This window comes from Pichia kudriavzevii, chromosome 2, assembly GCF_003054445.1.
Source record: "Pichia kudriavzevii chromosome 2, complete sequence".
NCBI classification, from domain to species: Eukaryota; Fungi; Ascomycota; class Pichiomycetes; order Pichiales; family Pichiaceae; genus Pichia; species Pichia kudriavzevii.
The window spans coordinates 1,311,770-1,332,259 of record NC_042507.1 but is presented as its reverse complement, the minus strand read 5'-3'; the positions used below and the strand labels follow the sequence as shown (position 1 = coordinate 1,332,259).

General features: G+C 41.9%; 12 protein-coding genes across 12 annotated transcripts; 7 read left to right on the top strand and 5 right to left on the bottom strand.

The window, feature by feature from the left end:
* Positions 1–138: 138 nt before the first annotated feature.
* Positions 139–1,047, top strand: C5L36_0B06400 (uncharacterized protein; the record flags this gene model as incomplete). Its single annotated transcript, XM_029465013.1, has 1 exon — positions 139–1,047. The coding sequence occupies one exon, from the start codon at positions 139–141 to the stop codon at positions 1,045–1,047; it is 909 nt and encodes a 302-aa protein (XP_029320872.1).
* Positions 1,048–1,290: 243 nt separating this feature from the next.
* C5L36_0B06390 (uncharacterized protein) lies at positions 1,291–2,652 on the top strand (the record flags this gene model as incomplete). The annotated part of the gene is made up of 1 exon (XM_029465012.1): positions 1,291–2,652. One exon carries the CDS (start codon positions 1,291–1,293, stop codon positions 2,650–2,652), a length of 1,362 nt encoding a protein of 453 aa, XP_029320871.1.
* Positions 2,653–2,715: 63 nt separating this feature from the next.
* Positions 2,716–4,065, bottom strand: C5L36_0B06380 (uncharacterized protein; the record flags this gene model as incomplete). Its single annotated transcript, XM_029465011.1, has 1 exon — positions 2,716–4,065. One exon carries the CDS (start codon positions 4,063–4,065, stop codon positions 2,716–2,718), a length of 1,350 nt encoding a protein of 449 aa, XP_029320870.1.
* A 662-nt stretch (positions 4,066–4,727) lies between these two features.
* Positions 4,728–5,813, bottom strand: C5L36_0B06370 (uncharacterized protein; the record flags this gene model as incomplete). Its single annotated transcript, XM_029465010.1, has 1 exon — positions 4,728–5,813. The coding sequence occupies one exon, from the start codon at positions 5,811–5,813 to the stop codon at positions 4,728–4,730; it is 1,086 nt and encodes a 361-aa protein (XP_029320869.1).
* A 441-nt stretch (positions 5,814–6,254) lies between these two features.
* Positions 6,255–7,079, top strand: C5L36_0B06360 (uncharacterized protein; the record flags this gene model as incomplete). Its single annotated transcript, XM_029465009.1, has 1 exon — positions 6,255–7,079. One exon carries the CDS (start codon positions 6,255–6,257, stop codon positions 7,077–7,079), a length of 825 nt encoding a protein of 274 aa, XP_029320868.1.
* Positions 7,080–7,208: 129 nt separating this feature from the next.
* Positions 7,209–8,255, bottom strand: C5L36_0B06350 (uncharacterized protein; the record flags this gene model as incomplete). The annotated part of the gene is made up of 1 exon (XM_029465008.1): positions 7,209–8,255. The coding sequence occupies one exon, from the start codon at positions 8,253–8,255 to the stop codon at positions 7,209–7,211; it is 1,047 nt and encodes a 348-aa protein (XP_029320867.1).
* Positions 8,256–11,143: 2,888 nt separating this feature from the next.
* Positions 11,144–12,052, top strand: C5L36_0B06340 (uncharacterized protein; the record flags this gene model as incomplete). Its single annotated transcript, XM_029465007.1, has 1 exon — positions 11,144–12,052. One exon carries the CDS (start codon positions 11,144–11,146, stop codon positions 12,050–12,052), a length of 909 nt encoding a protein of 302 aa, XP_029320866.1.
* Positions 12,053–12,457: 405 nt separating this feature from the next.
* On the top strand, positions 12,458–14,878 carry C5L36_0B06330 (uncharacterized protein; the record flags this gene model as incomplete). Its single annotated transcript, XM_029465006.1, has 1 exon — positions 12,458–14,878. The coding sequence occupies one exon, from the start codon at positions 12,458–12,460 to the stop codon at positions 14,876–14,878; it is 2,421 nt and encodes an 806-aa protein (XP_029320865.1).
* Positions 14,868–15,995, bottom strand: C5L36_0B06325 (uncharacterized protein; the record flags this gene model as incomplete). The annotated part of the gene is made up of 1 exon (XM_029465005.1): positions 14,868–15,995. The coding sequence occupies one exon, from the start codon at positions 15,993–15,995 to the stop codon at positions 14,868–14,870; it is 1,128 nt and encodes a 375-aa protein (XP_029320864.1).
* Positions 15,996–16,206: 211 nt separating this feature from the next.
* Positions 16,207–17,745, top strand: C5L36_0B06320 (uncharacterized protein; the record flags this gene model as incomplete). The annotated part of the gene is made up of 1 exon (XM_029465004.1): positions 16,207–17,745. The coding sequence occupies one exon, from the start codon at positions 16,207–16,209 to the stop codon at positions 17,743–17,745; it is 1,539 nt and encodes a 512-aa protein (XP_029320863.1).
* Positions 17,746–17,844: 99 nt separating this feature from the next.
* C5L36_0B06310 (uncharacterized protein) lies at positions 17,845–18,141 on the bottom strand (the record flags this gene model as incomplete). Its single annotated transcript, XM_029465003.1, has 1 exon — positions 17,845–18,141. One exon carries the CDS (start codon positions 18,139–18,141, stop codon positions 17,845–17,847), a length of 297 nt encoding a protein of 98 aa, XP_029320862.1.
* A 348-nt stretch (positions 18,142–18,489) lies between these two features.
* C5L36_0B06300 (uncharacterized protein) lies at positions 18,490–20,040 on the top strand (the record flags this gene model as incomplete). Its single annotated transcript, XM_029465002.1, has 1 exon — positions 18,490–20,040. The coding sequence occupies one exon, from the start codon at positions 18,490–18,492 to the stop codon at positions 20,038–20,040; it is 1,551 nt and encodes a 516-aa protein (XP_029320861.1).
* Between the last annotated feature and the right edge of the window lie 450 nt (positions 20,041–20,490).

The following is a 20,490-nucleotide window of genomic DNA, read 5'->3' as shown; positions in this document are numbered from 1 at the left end:
GAAGCGAATTGAGGTTGGCATGAAAAATATATTTTATGTACAGCATTATGTAATATAATGTACAACTCAAGTTTATGTATAACGTGTAGATAACGAAGGGGAAAATAGAAACTTTTCTCTTTCTCTCACCACAGTGGCATGGGTATATACAATATTGCCAACACGTTCTGTGTTGTACTAACATGTACCTTCCCACCTTTGAGCGTAACGTTGCTCTTTGTGTGGTCGTATTGGACGATGATTTTCAAGGTGTACCTCATATTGTACAATGGATCTAAATTTTGCATTTGCATTACGACATTTGCATTTGTGCTGTCGCTATGGACATATTATAAGGTACTCTATACTGGGAGTGGATCGCCCGTTGATTATCCAGAACTACGGGGGGAGAATGTTCCTCTGTGTATGAGCGATTCGATAACAATGAAAAGAGACGGAAGATATAGATATTGCACGAAATGCCGATGTTGGAAGCCCGATAGAACACATCACTGTAGTGCATGTGACAAATGTATATTGAAGATGGATCACCATTGTCCATGGTTTGGCATTTGCATTGGATATAAGAATTACCGATTCTTTGTACAGTTTTTGTGTTGGTCTTTGGTTTACTTGCTTGTGGTCACAAGTATGACGTTTAACGTCCTCTATGGGTTCTTTGTTGATGGCAAGTGGGACACAGAGTTGTTTAGCGTCCATGTGCTACTTGTTTTCTGTTTGGGTGTCGTGTTTACGTTGTGTATCGGGGTCTTTACCGGGTTTACCATATACCAAATGTGTCGCAATAGAACTACAATCGAATCGTATGAGAGGCAGCGGTACAGACACACGGCTAGACGGCACTTGAACGTCTTCGATCTGGGCGTCACAAGGAATGTACTATCCATAATGGGGACGAAGTGGTACAACATTGTCATGCCAGTTGGTAATGTTGAGGGTGACAATGGTGGAGGGGTTTCTTTTGAGACAAACTTAGCCGGAGAGGAATTTGTTAATTCGAGAAATCTCGTGGCGAGGTTGAGCTCAGAACTAGAGAGGTCAGTTTGATCAAACATGAGAACCAAAAAAAAAACTTTGTTGTTGGTTATATTATTCTCTCCTTTTTTCTCCCACCCCCCTCCTTTGTTCCCGTCTTTTCTTCTTGATCAGTAAGAGCACTGTCACAGTTAAGATCATTGCATAAGCGTCGTTATATGTGTTTATACGCTTACACGTTATAGAATTGTTTATTTGAGAAAAGTACTGTATATTTCGCCGACAAGTTGAAGCTATAGAAGAACCGAGACAACTATGTTATATGAAGACAAGCCATTTGGAGAGTTAACTGTGAATCCAAATAACAAGAAGAGGATTGCGTATTTCTACGACAGCGACGTTGGTAACTATTCCTATGGGTCAGCGCACCCAATGAAACCACATCGTATTAGAATGGCACATTCGTTGATTATGAATTATGGATTGTACAAGTCGATGGAGATATACAGGGCAAAGCCAGCAACGAGGCAAGAAATGACACAATTCCATACTGACGAATATGTTGATTTCCTTGCTCGGGTCACGCCCGACAATTTGGATATGTTCAACAAGGAGCAACTTAAGTTCAATGTTGGGGATGATTGTCCAGTTTTCGATGGACTATTTGAATACTGTTCTATATCTGGAGGTGGCTCGATGGAGGGGGCAGCCAGATTGAATAGGGGGAAATGTGATGTTGCAATCAACTATGCCGGTGGGTTACATCATGCGAAGAAGAGTGAAGCCAGTGGATTTTGCTATGTGAATGATATCGTATTGGGTATATTAGAGTTGCTAAGGTATCATCCAAGAGTTCTCTACATTGATATTGATGTTCACCATGGTGATGGTGTTGAGGAAGCGTTTTATACAACCGACAGGGTGATGACAGTATCGTTCCATAAATATGGAGAGTTTTTCCCAGGTACCGGGGAGTTGAGGGATATTGGTGTTGGTAAAGGTAAATACCATGCTGTCAATGTTCCACTAAGGGACGGAATTGATGACCAAACTTACAAGAATTTGTTTGAGCCTATAATCAAGAGAGTCATTGATTGGTATCAACCAAGTGCAGTTGTGTTGCAATGTGGAGGAGACTCATTATCAGGAGATCGATTGGGGTGTTTCAATCTATCGATGAAGGGGCATGCCAATTGTGTAAACTATCTCAAGTCCTTTGGCTTGCCCTTGATGATTGTTGGTGGGGGAGGATACACCATGAGAAACGTAGCACGTACCTGGTCCTTTGAGACCGGGTTGTTGAATGAGAAGATTTTGGGACCTGAGATACCATTCAATGATTACTTTGAATATTATGGTCCGGACTACAAGATGGAAGTCCGCCCAAGTAACATGCACAATGCTAACACTCCCGAATACTTGAATAGGATAATGACTGAGATTTTCACCAACTTGGACAATGCAAAACATACGCCCTCAGTGCAGATGCACGATGTACCAAGAGACATGGCTGATTTTGAGGATGATGTTGACCAAGACACAAAAGAAGCCATTGATACACGTGGTGGCAGTCTGAAGGAGCGTGACGAGAGAATCATTCCTGACAATGAGTTTTACGATGACGATGAAGACGCCCGGAAGGTGAAGAATACGATCTTGAGAGAAGATTTTAAGTAGTTAACGACAAAACGTTAGATAGATAGATAGATAGATCGGTAGGCACGCAGCCAAGTAATATTACTATGTATTTGTATTTGTATTTGTACTTGTATTTGAATTTGAGTTTGATTTGAATCCCAAATTAAAGCCCAACATGCTATTTATACCGTTCACCCAATCGCCCTTTGACTGTACCACACACCAGACCCCGGTTTTGTGGTCCATATCTATTCCTGGCGGGTCTATTCTACTCCTGGATTCACTGATAATATGGATTTCATCCCCGGGGATCAACCTAAGTTGTGGTATACCGTCTATACTCATCTTTGCGTTGAATTTTGAATAGTCACACTGGATCGAGTCTTTGCCAATGACTTTGATTAGAATGTGGGAATTCAAAGGTAGAATCAAGGGGCGGAAGGATAGAGAACGGGGGCAGATTGGTGTCAAGAGAATACACTTTACGGTTGGATGGACAATGGAGCCACCGGCGGATAGGGAATACGCCGTTGAGCCTGTTGGGGTGGCAAAGATCAACCCATCTGCTGTTGTTCTTGTCAAAAAGTTCCCATTGATGTAAACGTCTAAATTGAGTAAGCCTGGTAATGAACCACGATGCAACACTATATCATTCATGGCATGAATTTTCAGGTTTTTTATTTGGTCTTTAATCTCAGAAGTAATTGATACTCTGTCAAAAGGGGCGTCCATTTCTGCGGAAAGACGTTTTAGCCTCTCCACTTGTTCTGTGGTGGAGAGAGAGTCATTAGAGTTTGAGTCAATGAGCGAGTCATTAAGAAGCTGTCTTTGTTTGTTCAATTCCATCGAGTCTGCATGTGCCTTGACAATGTGACATTCGATCCGTTCTCTTCGAAGCATGATTGATTTTGAGTTGTACAATTCTGCAAACGCCATTTCATGGTTCCTGAAATCAAAGGGGAGGAGAAATCCTAGGGTTCCCAAGGCAAAGGAGAGGATCGGCGGAGCTATGGTGTTGGAGAAGAGGGATACACCGCGTAGAATGGTGCCGTCACCACCAAGAGAGACAATAAGGTCAGTTTTGCTGACGATTTCCGAGATTGGACCAGTGTGGATGGGGATAGGTTCATTTGCAGATGGGGAAGCATTACCAGACAATGTTGAAGGGACGAGAGAAGGGTATTTTGTCCTCAGAGTGGTTTGGTTAAGAGAGTTTAGTTCTTCGGCCACTTCCGGGACGACAATGACGTTGACCGAAGGATAATTTTTGTGGATGTGTTTGATGAAGGTGATTGTAGCGTTGAGGACCTTGTCATGCCACGGTTTCTTTACAATGAGGACGTTTCGAGGGGTACTTGGCCACACAATCCTCTTGACTATGGAGTTTTGATGGCCAGTGTATTTCGGGAACAGCCTTGCGCCCAGGCCTGCAACGGGGTTGAGTTTGAACATGAGGTGAAGAAAATTCTAGAGGACCCAAGGCAGCGTTATGGCAGTGTAAATGGGAGGAGAGGGGGGGATCAATACCAACAGGAGATCCAAGGAGCAACTGACAGTATCTGTAACAGTAGCAATGGCAACCAAATCAAGAATTACTTGGAGATGCAAACTACTTCCAAGATGTGAATGTGTGTGTAATATATATGTGTATAATATGTATACATACATATAGGCAATGCGTACAATGGAATACATGCACCGAAAAAAAAAAAAAAGAAAAAAAAATACACCTAGCGAAAAAATACAAAATGTAGAGCTCGTCCTTGCAGTGAAGATAATGCGGGGCTACGAAGAGCTATCCGATACAACACTGCACCCAAGACGGGCACGTTCTTCTCCAGTCAGAGAGGGAAGACCAACTAACTTTACATTGTACAATGTACAATATAAAGTCGTCTGAGACGAATGAGACACTTCATGGGGCAAACTCAATCACACCTGATGTCCACGCTGGATGCCCCAGACTCTCCGCTGTGAATTTGCGTTGTCCAAAAGAGAGTCCCAAAGGGGAACCTGCGGAGAAGAGGCGAGGGGCACGGGCGCAACTGGGTCTTTTTATAGAGACCATTAATAAGAGCTCATACGCGCTAATAGGGGGGAATTGGCACTAGTTGCTAGCCCTCCCTTTCGCGCGGGGCGAGCGCGTTGAGGGTTTTGCGCACCTCGTGCACTGTGTGGCCGTTGTCGGTGTGCGGGTATAGCACGATTTTCCGACTAGAGTATATGCTTCCATTGGAGCTAGTGTTACTATTAGGCTGATTACTAGCAGCAGTGTCGATCATCCCGAGCTCTTCTTCTATAATGTGGACATACTCTTCTCCCGTGAGAGAGTGCGTTTCGCGATCTGCGTCTAGTCTGGCATTGACGAGAATTAGCACACTCTTGCAAAGATAGTCTTGTCTATGTAAACGTAATACCTTAAGTACAGGAACCAAACTTGTCCATAGAGATCCTACACTCACCACAAGAACGTGACATTCCCGGACACTCTCCACCACCTTATTGTTGACATAGGGGCGTATGTCCTTTAGCCCCATGTAGTAGACGTCCTTGATTGGACTAGTTAACCACTGCTGCGAGGAGACATGCTTGTCGAAATGTAACTCCTCACCATTGGAGCTCGGATGCGAGATCTGGGACTGACCGTAAATATGCGTCCCGTCAGCAAGTAAGGCCCCCAATTCGTACCCACCTTGGCACTTGTCCACGTCTAGTACTCCTTCAACATGTACGTTTGGGGGGACATCCCCCCATCGCCGCAGCAACAGGAGTCCCTCAGATACCTTTGGAGCTCCAAGAATGCAGAGATTCCCCACACTCGCCATACTGAACCGGTAATCAGTCCCCCTGATTTTGCCATTGGCCCTCTTAAGGACACCTGAAATCTCCTCCCTAATTGGGAGACATACACCACTCCACATACATTCTTCTCCACTGAGTAGCTCTCTCCACTGTAATTGTGCAACTTCTTCCTTCCTCGAGAGCCGCATCTCCATCAGACGCCGCACAGAGCCGTTCCTCATAAGCCGCACAAGCCGCGAGCGTATGTCGCCAATGGGACATTGCCCAAAAACTCTGCTCAATTCACCACTAGACCCTCCATTGTCAGACACTGGAAGGATATAGGTCACCTCGTGTTCTTGGAAGGCCTCGACAAGATGATTGGTGGCACTTCCGCCACTGATGACGACGACCTTCATGTGCGTGGAGTAGAAGTAGGGGAAATTAGTTATTGACCAAGAGGTTGATCTTTGGACACGTATATTTACGGGTTGTTTTGACTATGGAAATTGTCGATACGCCTTGCTGCCTTGTCTGGGTTTGTTTTTCTCTATAGAGACGCGAAAATTAGAAATGCGCGCCAGATGCGGGAAAAAGAAAAAAAAAAGAAAAAAAAAGATATACTGGGAGATGAATGTATGTTGAGGGTATTGTGGAGAAGAAGGCTTTAAAAGTCTCTCCAAATACCCTAGAGAGACTTGAAAATATTGTAATTTGAGTTGTTAGTCTATTGACTCTAAACAGAGAGAGGTTCTATAACAAGGATCCACACGTTTAGCTGTGCCGATAACTTCCTTCATTAGTGAACCTTTTCTCAGCCATTGGACATATTACATATTGTCTAGAGCGTGCACTACACCATGTCAAATACTAACATTGTCGACATGATAAATAGAGAATTTGCCGTACCAGAGTCTCTGCAGATCTTCACAACGTTACGATACGACCCGTCTCTCTCTAAACAGTGTGCTGGAAACGTGGGACTCGACGAATCATGTATCTATTCTCTGAATGACCACATTGCCAAGCTGAACCGTTCGGCACGCTATTTTCAAATCGATGCACACGTCTCCAAAGAGACGATCTTGGATGGTATATCTGCGGCATTCTTCCACAATGGCATGGACAACTCGATACCACATAGGGTGAAGGTCTCTATTGCCCTAGACGGATCCATGCATGTGGAAATGGCGCCGCTGCCGGAGACGCACAGACTCAATACGGAGATTCCGCAATATGCCTCCTTCCAGGAATCGACATTGTCCATACCAAAGTACCTGCACCCGTGGAGTGGCTGGTACGCCCATTTGGACTCACAGCCTTCTTCGGTGTCTCCATACACGTCCTTTAAGACCAACATTAGAGACACGTACAATGCCGCAAGGCGCAGACGGTCAATAACAGTTGGCGATAGGCGGGAGGTCATTCTCTATGATGGCAGTGGATACCTCTTGGAGGGCTCCATCACTAGCATTGCCTGTTGGCGGGAGAAGGACTCACAATATGCGTGGGTGACGCCGCATTTGGGGAGGGGATGCATGGACGGAATAATGAGAAGGAAGTTTATAGACACGAGAGAAATTATACAAGGCGATATTGAAGTCGGTTCCCTAATGGACGGCGAGATCATTCTCCTCATGAACGCTCTCATGGGAGTCCAGCCGGCCATTGTAAGGTTACAATGAGCGGAGCCACGAAGAGAGATACTAGAAAGTGGGAAGAGGTGAAATGACGTTGGAAGAGGCCAACAGAGGTGGACATGTTTCAGTAGGTTCTATTTCATGGCAAGTCCAACTGGTAGCGGAAACAGCCAATCATGCAGAGAATGGCTTGCTCTCAGACAACTTGTTCACCATCTTGGTTACCCACTGGTACGTCATGAGCGTCACAGTCGAAGAACAGCTCACCTTGATGAACCTCGGTATACCACCTGCCCATAGCTTTGCAGGACCTTCTTTGAAGAATATCAACGCAACACATGTCATCATGTCTTTATACAGTACTCTATAATCCTTGGTTTGCATTCTGGTCTTTAATACGTCCATCGGCTGCGTGACCCCCACCAATGCCAATGACGACACAAATCCCATCCCCAGTAATTCCAACTCCGTAATAGAGTCCCTGTTAGGATCGATCAACTGCTGCAACGATGAATACGTGCTGTACCATACCATGCTGTTCATGCACTGCCTTGCAATGGTCATGCTTGAACCTTGCGTGAAGGCCAACAGTCCACCAGTCTCATACATCTCCTTGATGATGCCTTTGAAATTATAACTTGGATGCTGGTGGTAGTACATTGCCGCCTTGATCCTAGGATGTAGCTCTGCCTCCACTTTTGGCCGTGCCTGCAACCTGACGCCCTTGACAGTCTGGGGGCCCTTGACACCTTTGTCCGTACCCTCTGTCTTCATGACCTTCTCCTCCTCATCCAGGATGGTTTTATATCCATTGGCAACCATGCTGTTCTCAATCATACGCACCTTGATGTTCTCAAACGGTATCGACACAATACTTTCAATCATACCCGTCATTAGTGCAGCAACAACAACCTGCGGTGCACTATTGACACCCTTGTTTTCAGACATGAACCGGTTGAACGAATTAAATAGAAACATCCTCGTGGCTCCCTTAGTTGCCATTCCAATACTCAAGGGCAGACACCCTTTAAACAACGGACGGATGGAGTCATGTGGAACAATACCCTCACGTATTAAGACCGATTTGTTCTCAATTTGTTTGATGGTTTTAAAATATTCCAAGGGATATGTACTCACCGTTTGGACAACTCCCGCTATGGAAGCACCAAATATCGCCGTCGACAATGGCGTCGGGTCGTTTGCCACTGGTAATGGATCCATCTTGCAGTAGGTGTTTATTAAAGGGAATGGACGGGAGGTGTTTAATGATGCACTGTAAAATGTTCTCAAATTATAAACTTGAAGTAGAAATAATAAAAAGAGAATATATTTTCATAGCCAGAAACTGCATTGCGCAGCACATGAAAATTGTATTTTTATTTGATTTGTTTTGTATGGAGTGGTACGTTAACGCAATACCCCGACGGTGTATTGAGTCAATGGTGTTTGATGGGGAAAATCAGTGTATAAGTAAGAAAATATCGATCTTAACCATTTGGTAAGGGGAAGGTAGCCATGAGAGATGCACATTTTGTTGGTTTCTTACTGGTCTTGTTTCTGCTACTCTGCTTTTTATGTATTCACTGTTGGAATATTGCTACAGCGATGAGATTTGAGAACAATGGGACTCTGTTGAGGGAATGACAATCTACATTTTTTTGCCACTCTTTACACGTCAATACATGTTCACTTCAGTGCTATGATTTACAGCTAGTGAAGGTGGGAAGGGGAAGAAAAAGTACAGAAAAAAACTTTCAATTGATATGGTAACAGCGATGCAGTTTTTCCATGAAGGTTCGAAGTTCCAGCTACTGTCTATACACCAGTAGTGATATGACGGTGAAGGAAGAATCACCGTTTGTTCACCAGCCTCGTTGCCCATTGGTTTCTCCGAAACGAACCAGTTCATGGTTAGATTCTGAGACTGAAGCATGTCCTTGACGGCTACCATGAGATGGTTTGGGGGTATTCCCAAAGAGGAAAAGCTGAACTTGACACGAGAAACAAGTTCCATACGGAACAGCGATGTTCTAGTTTTTTCCATATATGAAGTGGATTTGTAAAATAGTCCTAATGCCAACTGCCTGCTTTTGGCATACTCTAACGTTTCAAGTAAATTTAGGAACGAAGGTGTTTGCCTGCATAGATGTAAATCAATTGTGTTCCCTCAAAACTGACCTTGTATAAAGTGTGCATCGGTGGTATATTGAGGTTGGAATTATCCATGTTCTGTCATTGTGAACGTAAGATGAAACTTGGGATTTTGGGAGAACCTGAAACGCAAACTAAAGACCAAGGCGTCCTATATTATGCTTTGAAAGACTAGCATGCCATGTGACTGAAATTGGTACCACCCCAAAACACTATTTTCTTTACTGAAGGATATACCTTTGGGCAAAGCAGAAGAAATGGAGTGAGGAATCACCCACGTTAGAAGTGTGGCATCTTGCATGTACTCCACCAAGGCATGAACATTGCTACTACTGAAACAGCAAAGAGTCTTCGATAGTTAGTGATGGCTTGAACCGAGAAAGTCGGGTTTGAGGAGAGAAATTATTAGAAATTGATAGGAAGGAACCGCAATCAAAGCAAATGGAGAGTGTCAGCTTATCTGTTGGTAATTACCAGGACAGATGCAGAAAACAAAGCAAGTTGTTTACTCAAATTGAGCTTAAACATGAGGGGTCTATATAATTAGTAAGTCATTCTAATATAACAGAGAAAAGGAGCTATGATTGTTTGTTCTTTCTAGAATAGATGTAATTGGACGTAGCAGGCACACAACAGACGCCGCTACAAGGTGTTTGGGAGCAGAAAGAAAGGAACCTTGCTGTACCGAAAAATGTGATTTCCTTTGCTATCTTTTTTTTTTTTTTTTTTGAGTTATGGCTTGTCCAATGCATCATCTAACAATGTGCAGGCGGAGGATTGTGACATTATCAATTTAGTGCGCTGGCAACGGAAATCTAATGACGAGCAACATAACAGAGATTTATATCACTAGTAATCATTTTGAGATGAAGAATTAAACGACTGCTTCTGATGTACAAGGGACACATGTCTTGACACCAGCTGCTGGAACCATGGTGATTGATGTATTCTTTTGAGTATTTGTGTAAGTACTGAACCATTAAGACAAGATGACGTTGTCCCACCATTTTACATCATGACTTGTCCTCCAGCAAAATGTATTCTCTTTCAGCTTGTATTAGATTTTTTCTACCTCAGCATAAACCCGCTTCACCGCTTTCCATAGCAAATTGGGAGTCAATCAAGTAATAAAGGTTTCTACTTGGCCTATTTCCGGGCACCTTTTGGCAGTGAGGCCGCCTAAAGTGCCCCATCGATAACTGAAGAATACCGACACAGCTAAACGCCTTTTTATTTACAATGCACACTGCAAAATGGCCCCTACACGTAATCCAATAAACCCACACACCATAAGATCGAAAAGAGAGACTATAGGTTACCCTCCTCAGATACGTCTCTTGGGACATTGGCTTCAAAGACACTATTGGAGTTTGCGCACGAGATCTGGAGTTCCTTTCCGGCTGGTTTGCATATGGAAGCACAGCTATAGAATAACATCTATTTTTTGTCTTTAAGCACAAAAGTTAAACTTTAAAACTCCCCCGAAGGTGATAAAAGGTCAATGTTCTTAGGATACTTGTCTATCATAAAAAACTGTTTATCAATACCAATACCTCTTGTAATCTCTCAAAGAAATACCCCAAAACACACGTACACAAAGGAATAGCACTCGCTACGGACTTGTTCTCTTCCCACTTGCTCAATAAAAAGAGCACATACCTTATGGCTGTGAGATGTATATATGTTCATATGGCTTCCACGTATAGCCTGAAATACTTCTGAGTGGATATACCACGTTGCTCTCCGCTGAAAAGTTGTTCTTCTCCATTGGGATGTTTGGTTCGATTTGACTCGACTCTGTTTGTTTCTTTTCCTCTTTTGGAGCGACAAAATTGGACTTCTTCCCCTAGCTGGATTTTTTTTCTTTGGTCAAATTTCACTTCACGTTATTTTAGCTGTTTGATTAAATGCAATGTCGGGTCTTGGTATATGTGTTATCCTAGCTAACCATCGAGAACATGTCTCACGTCATCACTGCCATAGGCCACTCGGTTCTAGGTGCCACTGAAAACGGCGCCATCTCAGAAGTTCTCAAGTCCAGTCCTGTGGTTGTGTCGTCATTTAAGCTCTTATCGAGAGATAAAGCTACCGATTTCTTTGTCGACATCCATGCCAACACCGACATTGTGGAGCTGCGAAACAAACTGAAGACTGCCGTACCCAATGTTGATCTCATTTTACAAGAAAACACCGACTTTAGAAAGGAGAAGGGGCTGATTGTCTTCGATATGGATTCCACCTTGATCCAGCAGGAGGTGATTGAAATGATTGCAGCACAGGCCAATGTCGAGGACAAGGTTGCCGAGATCACCACCAGGGCAATGAACGGTGAGTTGGATTTCAAACAGTCTTTGAGTGAACGCGTTGCACTATTAAAAGGCATCCACTCACAAACCTTGTGGGATGATTTGAAGCCGCAACTGTCCTTCACCCCCGGTGTTCGTGAGTTATGCAAGTTTATGAAATCAAAGGGCTGTAAATTGGCCGTGTGTTCTGGCGGATTCTTACCGCTAGCCGAATATGTCAAGGAAGAGCTCGGATTGGATTACGCTTTTGCTAATTTGTTGAAAACAGAGATTGTTGGTGATGTAGAAATCCTAAGTGGTGAAACCATTGGTGATATCGTCGATGGTGAACGTAAAAGAGATTTGCTTGTGAGACTTGCAGCTGAAAATGGCGTTGATTTACGTAATACCGTGGCGGTTGGAGATGGTGCAAACGATCTCTTGATGATGGAGAAGTCGGGTTTTGGTGTTGCCTGGAACGCAAAGCCAACTGTCCAGTTGAAAGCTCCTGCTTGTTTGAACTCCAAGAGTTTGAAAGATGTATTGTACATGTTTGGCTATTCGGATATAGATATTAATTAGAGACTATAGATTTACGCTCAATCATTATGGCATGGCTTTACCTGACTTTATTACGTGCTCTTCCCCGTGAAATTCCCCCCCCCCCCCCCCCCCCCTCCCCCTCCCCTTTCTATGGGGCATACCACCAACTTAGGAAGTTGATTATAGGTGTCCATAGAATCAAAAGTTTTTCCTTCACTCCTCATTTCTAGCCATTACATCCTAACGTATATTGTGTTATTGCCTGACAAATCCTCTTGTTGAATGCGTCACTTTATATCCGTAAATGACATTCCCCTGAGTGCGAAGTATATTTCACACCACGTTGTGCCATGAGCCCTGAATTTTTTTTCTGTACGGGTAAAACTTTGGCCTTCAAAGAGGCAATAGTGTTTCTCCCTTAAAGTGACTTTAGCAAAGCCGGCAATGACAGCAGTATCATTTGAACCCCTTATCTTTTCCAAGGAAAGAGCAAGAGAGGAAATTGGGAAGTCCCGGACGCTTGTTGAAACCTTGTTGAAGTTATCTGAAGAGGACAAAAAAAGTGTCAAGAGGATAGACAATGTGATCTATGGGACCAGTATCCCTGTGATCAGCTGGAAGTTCAACGAATGGGATTATTACAGTAAGAGGAAGAGGTTGCCCTCATATGCACGTGGTCTTTTCACCAGCGAAGATGGTGTCATTATGTGTAGAGGGTACGACAAATTCTTCAATATGAATGAAATGACGAGTGTCAAGGAGGATATTTTGAGATCAGAAACTACTGGTCCATATAGTGTCACTGTTAAGAGTAATGGATGCATTGTTTTCATTTCCGGTTTGGAGGATGGTACGTTGATGGTTTGCTCCAAACATTCAACGGGAAAGCATGAAGGCCTGACCAAGAACCATGCAATGGTGGCCCAAGAGAGATTGTTGAAGCAATTGGCTGAGAATGATATTGAACAGAGCACCCTAGGAGAGCTACTATATAGATCTAACATGACTGCAGTATGTGAATTTTGTGATGATGATTTTGAGGAGCATGTTCTAGAATACAAAGAAGAGAAGGCGGGATTGTATTTGCACGGGTTAAATTTGAACACCGTTGATTTCCACACATACCCCATTGAGAAAGTGGAACAATTTGCCCTAATGTTTGGCTTCAAGCCAACAAAATATCTGAAATTCAATACATTCGATGAAACACTAAGTTTTATGAACGAATGCAGTAAAACGGGTACCTTCCAAGGGGAAGAAATTGAAGGTTTTGTGATACGATGTTATCGAAACAATCAAGATTACTTTTTTAAATATAAGTTTGAGGAGCCGTACCATTTATATAGAGAAATGAGGGAGGTGACCAAACAATTCATCAGCGATGGAACACTTAAATTTGGTAAGCATAAGTTGATTTGTATGGACTACATCAAATATGTCATGCCATACCTTGTGACCGATGAGAAGTTGAAAGTGAACTTTATGGACAACAAAGGAATCATTGAATTGAGAAAGAAATACTTTGAGTCAAAGAAAACAACCGGTATTCAAATGGTTAAGGATGAACTGACCATGTTTGACCTGGAGGATGAGATGAAGAAGCTCAAGTTTGGTGAAACCAAGTCAAATAGGTATGTATTGATAACCGTTGCAACCATTGGGTGCGGGAAAACAACCACAGCTGTTGGATTACAACAGCTATATCCGGAACTTATTTCACATGTTCAAAATGATAATATCCAAACACCAGGAAAGGACAAGCTTGTTGAAGCTGCATTGGATGTGCTTGCATCCAAGCCAATTGTAATAATAGATAAGAACAACCATAAAGTCCAGGAAAGGAAACAGATTTTTGATTCCTTTGATAAATGCAATGATACGATTCCAAAGTCAAAACTGAAGTTTATTTGCCTTAACTTCTTAGATCACGCCCCAAAGGGTGATAAACAGCTATGGGAAATTACAAGGGAAAGAGTTGTTGGAAGAGGGGACAACCATCAGTCGATCAAGGTGGAAACCGATGGTATTGGAAATGCGGAGAAAATCATGAGAGGATTTATTAGTAGATTCCAGCCAATTACTCCAAATAGACTCCCTGACTCAAGGTTTGATTATATTATTGATCTTGATGTCACTCAACGTGACTCTAGCTTAACTAATCTGAAAAAAATTGTGAAAGAATTAAAAGAAATAATCACTGATGTTGAATTGGAAGTACCTGCTGAAGAGGACATAATCAAAGCATTTGAGAAGGCGAAAACATATAAACCAACTTTTGTCAAAAAAGTAAAGCCAACAAAACGTAAGCCATCATATTTTGGCGCATTTGTTGATGCAAACGTCCTATTAGAGACTGTCAAATCACGAAACATTGATTTTTATGAAAGACTACTTCAATTGAATAGAGTGCAGTCTGACTTTCATGTCACTCTTGTTCACTCAGCTATGAGAAGAGAAGGTGATTTGAAAAGACAATGCTGGGAATTGTATCTCAATACGTTCAAGACTGGAGTCACCAAATTTGCCGATGCATCAGTTGAAATCCCAGCGAATAATAAATGTATTTTGCCTGATAATTATACAATGGATATAGAATTACAAAGAATCATATGGGATTCTAAAGTCATGTGTGTGGAGGTTGAGATACTTGGATTCCATCACAATGGTGAGAGCGTAGGATTATCATATGCCAATGATCATGCGCACGTTACTATTGGAACGATTGACAAGCAGTTCCCTCCAATGTTAGCAGGTGTTATGCTAAGGAAATACCACACAGGAAAAGAAGCTGACAATATCAATGTCGTTGAGTTAAATGAGAAAAAAGTGATGAAGGGTCTTCCCCTGTATGTCTTTATGAATTAGTGTTCTTTTTTTGTAGTTTATTTGATAGTTGCTTTAAGGATTCTTGAAAATCCTTAGTTGGCGATACATGTGTTTCCAAATTTGTCAAATATTTATTCAGTTTTAATAATCTCTTGTTCAAGTCAGGATCATCGAGATTTGTATCTGCTTTTGTATCTTGAACCATATCTATATCATCGGCACCAACAAAGCCAGAGTCCGCAGCATTCAAAGAATTACAGATATTGGTAAATTTTTCCCCTAACTCCGACTTCAATCTATCAAGACGCCTGTTCTTGCTAGTTTTCCAAGTATTGATATTCTCTTTCAACTTTTTTAAATATCCACGCTCTATCGCAATCATTTCCTTTTCCTTCACAAGTTGCAGTGCAAGCATATCCAGCTGTTTCGAGTTTATATCATAACTGGAGGTCAGTCTTGCTTGTTCTTGATCTAGCATATTCAAATTAAATTCGTTTGACCGTTGATTACTTAGCTGCCGATATGACTTATTTTGAATAGGCGGGAGATAAACAGAAGCAAATTTGGCTATCAATGGCCGTATTATTTCTGACTCTAATGCCTTAGCGTAGTACTCTTCCTTATCATCAACGGATGTTGGTATCAGTAAGTTCAATAGCGTCGATAGTTCACTATGTACCTGTGGTGGTAATGGTTGCCAGTTCTTAGTATTCAAGGGAGCAGTATAACTTGTCAATCCTTTTGGCTTTTTAAAACCATCCTTACTAGATTCTGTATGCCTTTTATGAGGTAGTCCATCGGATGATTCTTCGCTAGAGGAACCCGATTCGACTTCGATTACTTCTTCATCAGTTCCATCGACTTTCTCTTGTTTCTCCTCTGTCTCTCTCCCACTTCCTGAATCGTATGCATTTTCCTGAGAATACTCTTCGTCCTTCCTTGGTGAGAAAATAGTGGAATTCGGCAGTACCAAAGAGTTAGGTGCCCTATTTTTCCTTACTGGAGTCTTGATGTGTTGACTGTAGCTCTGCTGCGATTGCGAAAATTGTGAGGAGAGAACATCCAAATCCACCTTCTTAACTTTTGTTTTTGCCGTTGGTCTTCTTTTTGTTTTCCTCTTGGGTCTCATTCCGCTGATGTCTTTAGAGGGGAGCATGTGCCTTTCTTTTGAATTGACTCAGCAAACAATACTTTATTGTTGATAATATTTACACATTTTTCTTTGGGGAAATTAGAAATTCAAAATCGTAACGCGTTAGTTTTTTTTTTCTTTCCTTCGTCATCAAATGCAATGGTAGTAGTTTGGCATTCTATTAGGACAAGTCCTGTCCTAAATTCTTAAGGAATTACAGACATCATCAGTAAACATGTCCATTTCGGAGTTTGAAAAGCAAAGACAGGCGAATATTGCCCGAAACAAGGAGCTTTTAAGGAAGCTCAACTTGACGGAATTAGCCAACGAGTTTGGGAAATCAGATAACAACATAAAGCCAAAGCCTAAACCAAAAAATAAGCCGAAACCTAAGGTTAAGATTGAGAAAGAAGCACCAATCCCCCTACGCCGTTCAAGAAGAATAGCAGGTGTCAAAGCTGAAGACACGGAGGCAAATAAAGAACTGGATAAATTGGACGAGGAAAAACTTGAAAAAGAAAGGCTGAAGGCCTTGGAATCAGTTCGACTAAGTGATGATTTGAAACTAACGGAAGTGATCAGTGATGTCTCTGTCCTTGACAAGCTAGGGAAGTCATTCTCTATGGGCGACTTTTTTGATGAAATTAAGACCAAACCATTGGCTAATAAGACAATCCAGCAAGCAAGAGAAGACATGGAAAAATTATCCCTTTATGAAAGCTTCCACCCCAATCATATCCTGTTAACTACATCGCGTATGACGACAATTGAGTTTCACCCATCAAACAAAAGAAAAGTCGTCTTTGGAGGTGATACTAATGGTATGTTGGGTATCTGGGCGGTAGACGACGACGGGGACGATGAACCGGCTATAACAAGATTCAATCCACACAGAAAGAATATTGCAAGAATTGCAGTTAGACCCGAGGCATTAGAGGAAGTGGTGAGCTGTTCCTATGACGGCTCCATTAGAACGATGGATTTGACCAAAAATATTTCAAAAGTTATTGTTGAATTTGACGATCAATGGGGAGATGCGTCTGGAATATCGGACTTTAAATTTATAGATAAAAATGTTGGCTATTTGACAACGTTAAATGGTGAATTTGCAAAGTTTGATTTGAGAGAGGATACCATCAGAAGAGAGTCGTGTGATGTTTACAGGCTACACGACAAGAAAATTGGTTACTTTTCCGCATGTCCAACAGATTCAAACTTGGTTGCATCAGCTAGCTTGGACCGGACGATGAGGATATGGGATTTGAGGATGATCAGAAGGCAGGTTTGGTCTGATTATGAAGATGCCAAAGGGCCACAGTGTATTGCCGCTTACAGAAGTCGGCTAAGTGTGAGCTGCACAGATTGGAATAAAAGCGGAGATATTGTATGTAATGGATACGACGATAGCATTCGTATCTTCCAGATGGACAAAGGAGAGGGTATTTTAAGCTACTCCAAAACGCTAGTGAAACCGGAGGAGGGTGATGTCGCTGAAAATCTAAACCCGGACGTTACAATCAAACACAACTGCCAGTCTGGTCGATGGGTGTCGATTTTGAAGTCCAGATGGCAAGAGGACCCTATGGATGGCGTTGAAAAGTTTGTAATAGCCAACATGAAGAAATACTTTGACATTTATAGCCGAGATGGTACAATGTTAGCACATATTGGTGATGAAAACATGACATCGGTTCCAGCCGTGTGTACGTTTCATCCTACGGAGAATTGGGTTGTTGGCGGTAACTCCTCAGGTAAAACGTTTTTGCTAACCTGATGAGGGGGTGGGAAATTATAGTAGCTACTCTATAAGTACATTCTATTCAATCGTAATCATAAACTATTGGCTTGTTTGGCTAGAAAAGAAAATTGTTATCTATTTTAAGAATGAATCCTTGTATTTAGCGTCAGTGTTCCATAACCAGCCTTCTGTGCCCCGATACACACCAAGGCCGAAAAGTGCAACACCAGAGGTCCTTAAAGCGTACCTGAACCATAATGGATTCTGCTTAGGATTTGCATCTTTAAATGGCAAGTCGGATAAGAAATATGCACTTCCTGCAAAACATGTAAATGCTCCCATTATTTGACAGGGTAGACAAATCTCCTGATCTGCAACAGCTGTTGAGCTTTCACCTTGATTAAAAATGTTGAGGATGTTAGATGGAACCATGTTTGCTGGTGCCCTAAAACTATAAAAGAAATGGTGTCCTCTATACGAGAAGGCAAAACCGCTGAAAAATCAACATGAAAACACAGCATTGATCAAGGGGGCTCAGCATTTCCCTCGAGGAAATATTACGAGGCAATTGATTTCCCTTTTCGGAAACTTTTTGATATCTCCCTGATATTGATAAACATGTATATGGGCAAAGGTAGTTGTTGAGATACCCTTTTACATGGATACAGAGGCACGTTTCAGTGATTGGGTTGGTCAGTGTTTTGTTTTTGTTGTTTTTTTTCCCTTTCTTCTTCTTGTTCTGAGTTCCACAGCCACTTTTGTTTGAGGACTGTACTCAAAATGATTGTTTCCGAATCTTCAATGAGAAATGCCGTTCTCTTTTATCTCTGTCTGATTTGGCTACTGCCGGTTTCTGCAAAACAGAACCAAACGCTGTTTCATTTCTCCCCCAACGTAGATGCTTTCTACAGAGAGCAAGAACTTTCCGAAAGGAGAAATAATAGTTGTATAATGGGTATTCCTGGAGTGAAGTGTGTAAACTATTTCAACCGTGAATGCTTCCACTGTAGTTCCATTTCAAGAACAAGCGATCAAGAAAATCAGCTTATTATTGTTAGCAAGGAAAATAAAAAAGAGGCACTCCAGAGCAACAATAGGTTTTTTAATGAACACTCCAATAAGCAAAGGAGCTACTATAATATTGAAAAGACTGGACCAAAATACAACTACAAGAGAGATAAAGTTATTGGTGTCAACTTGGGTGGTTGGTTAGTCACAGAACCATTTATAACCCCATCTTTATATGAAGCTGCATCCAAAGATGGTACAGAGGCCGGGACACCGATAGATGAGTACAATTATTGTCTACAGCTAGGCCCAGATATTTCATTTCAGAGATTGAAACACCATTGGGAGACATGGATAACTGAGGATGATTTTATTAAGATAAAGAGTTACGGCTTCAACTCTGTGAGGTTGCCTATTGGATATTGGGCATTTGCACATCTGATAGATGATCCTTATGTTTTTGGACAAGAAGAATACTTAGAAAAATCGATTGAGTGGTGTAGAAACCATGGATTGAAACTTTGGATTGATTTGCATGGTATTCCTGGTTCGCAAAATGGATTTGATAATTCTGGAAGGAGAGATCATCTTCAATGGATGAATCCCATTACAAATTACAACCTCGGTTTGGAGGTTATTCGATATATCTTTGAAAAATATGGAGATGACCAATATTCAGATGTTGTCATTGGATACCAAAATTTGAATGAACCCTTACATAATGTATATCAACCAGAAAACATAATTAAATTCGACAAGGAAGCTTATAAACTGTTACGTCAAATAACCAACAACTATTTTGTGTACCACGATTCATTTTTAGATGTTGAATTTTGGGAAGCCTATCTATTAGAACCGGAATTTATCCACACTGTTCTTGACCATCATAGATACCAAGTCTTTGAAACGCATTTGCTAAAGTATACGGTTGATGAACATCTTGAAGCGTTGAAGAAGCATGTATCAAGATACATGGCTGTTGATAAACTACAGGTGATTGGAGAATGGTCGGCAGCTCTTACTGATTGTGGAAAATGGCTCAATGGAGTTGGAAGGGGTGCAAGATACGATAATACCTATGCTGGAACAGGCGTGATTGGTGAATGTAAATACAGTGATGATCCGAGCAAGCTGACAGATCAAGACCGTGACAATACGAGAAGGTTTATAGAAGGCCAGCTAGATCTATACAGTAAAGTCGATGGGTTTTTCTTCTGGACGTACAAGACCGAGAGTGCCATTGAGTGGAGTATGAAAGACCTTTTGGAGATTGGACTCTTCCCACAACCATTGAGCGATCGCAAGTACCCAAAGATTGCGTAAAGCAAACAAGAGGTGTTTCTACTACAAAGATGTATAAGGGGTCGTGCACACATGTAAGGAGTAGTATAAAATAAAGATGTAAGCCTTTCTACTATCAAACTCTAGTCTATGGGTCAGTCTAGTGTTAGCGAATAAGGCCAGAGAGTCTGCTCTAGGGCAATAAATATTTAACCGGGAGCTATTGTGACATTGTCTGGATACACTCACAATTCTTTGATTCTCAATAGACAGAACGTCCATGGGAAGAAAAGCAAGCTAGCTAAACATGGCACCAGCACCGATCTGAGATAGTCACCCTTGGTTTTAAGGAAACCAAGAGAAAAGAAGAAATGTTAGTAGCTCGAGAGGGAGAGAATGAGGAAAATAAATTTGATGGGCTACGCGGCAATTCATCAAGATGAAATAAAGTGTGTATAATTGGAGTCTGTCGAGGGTTATTTATGGAATAGA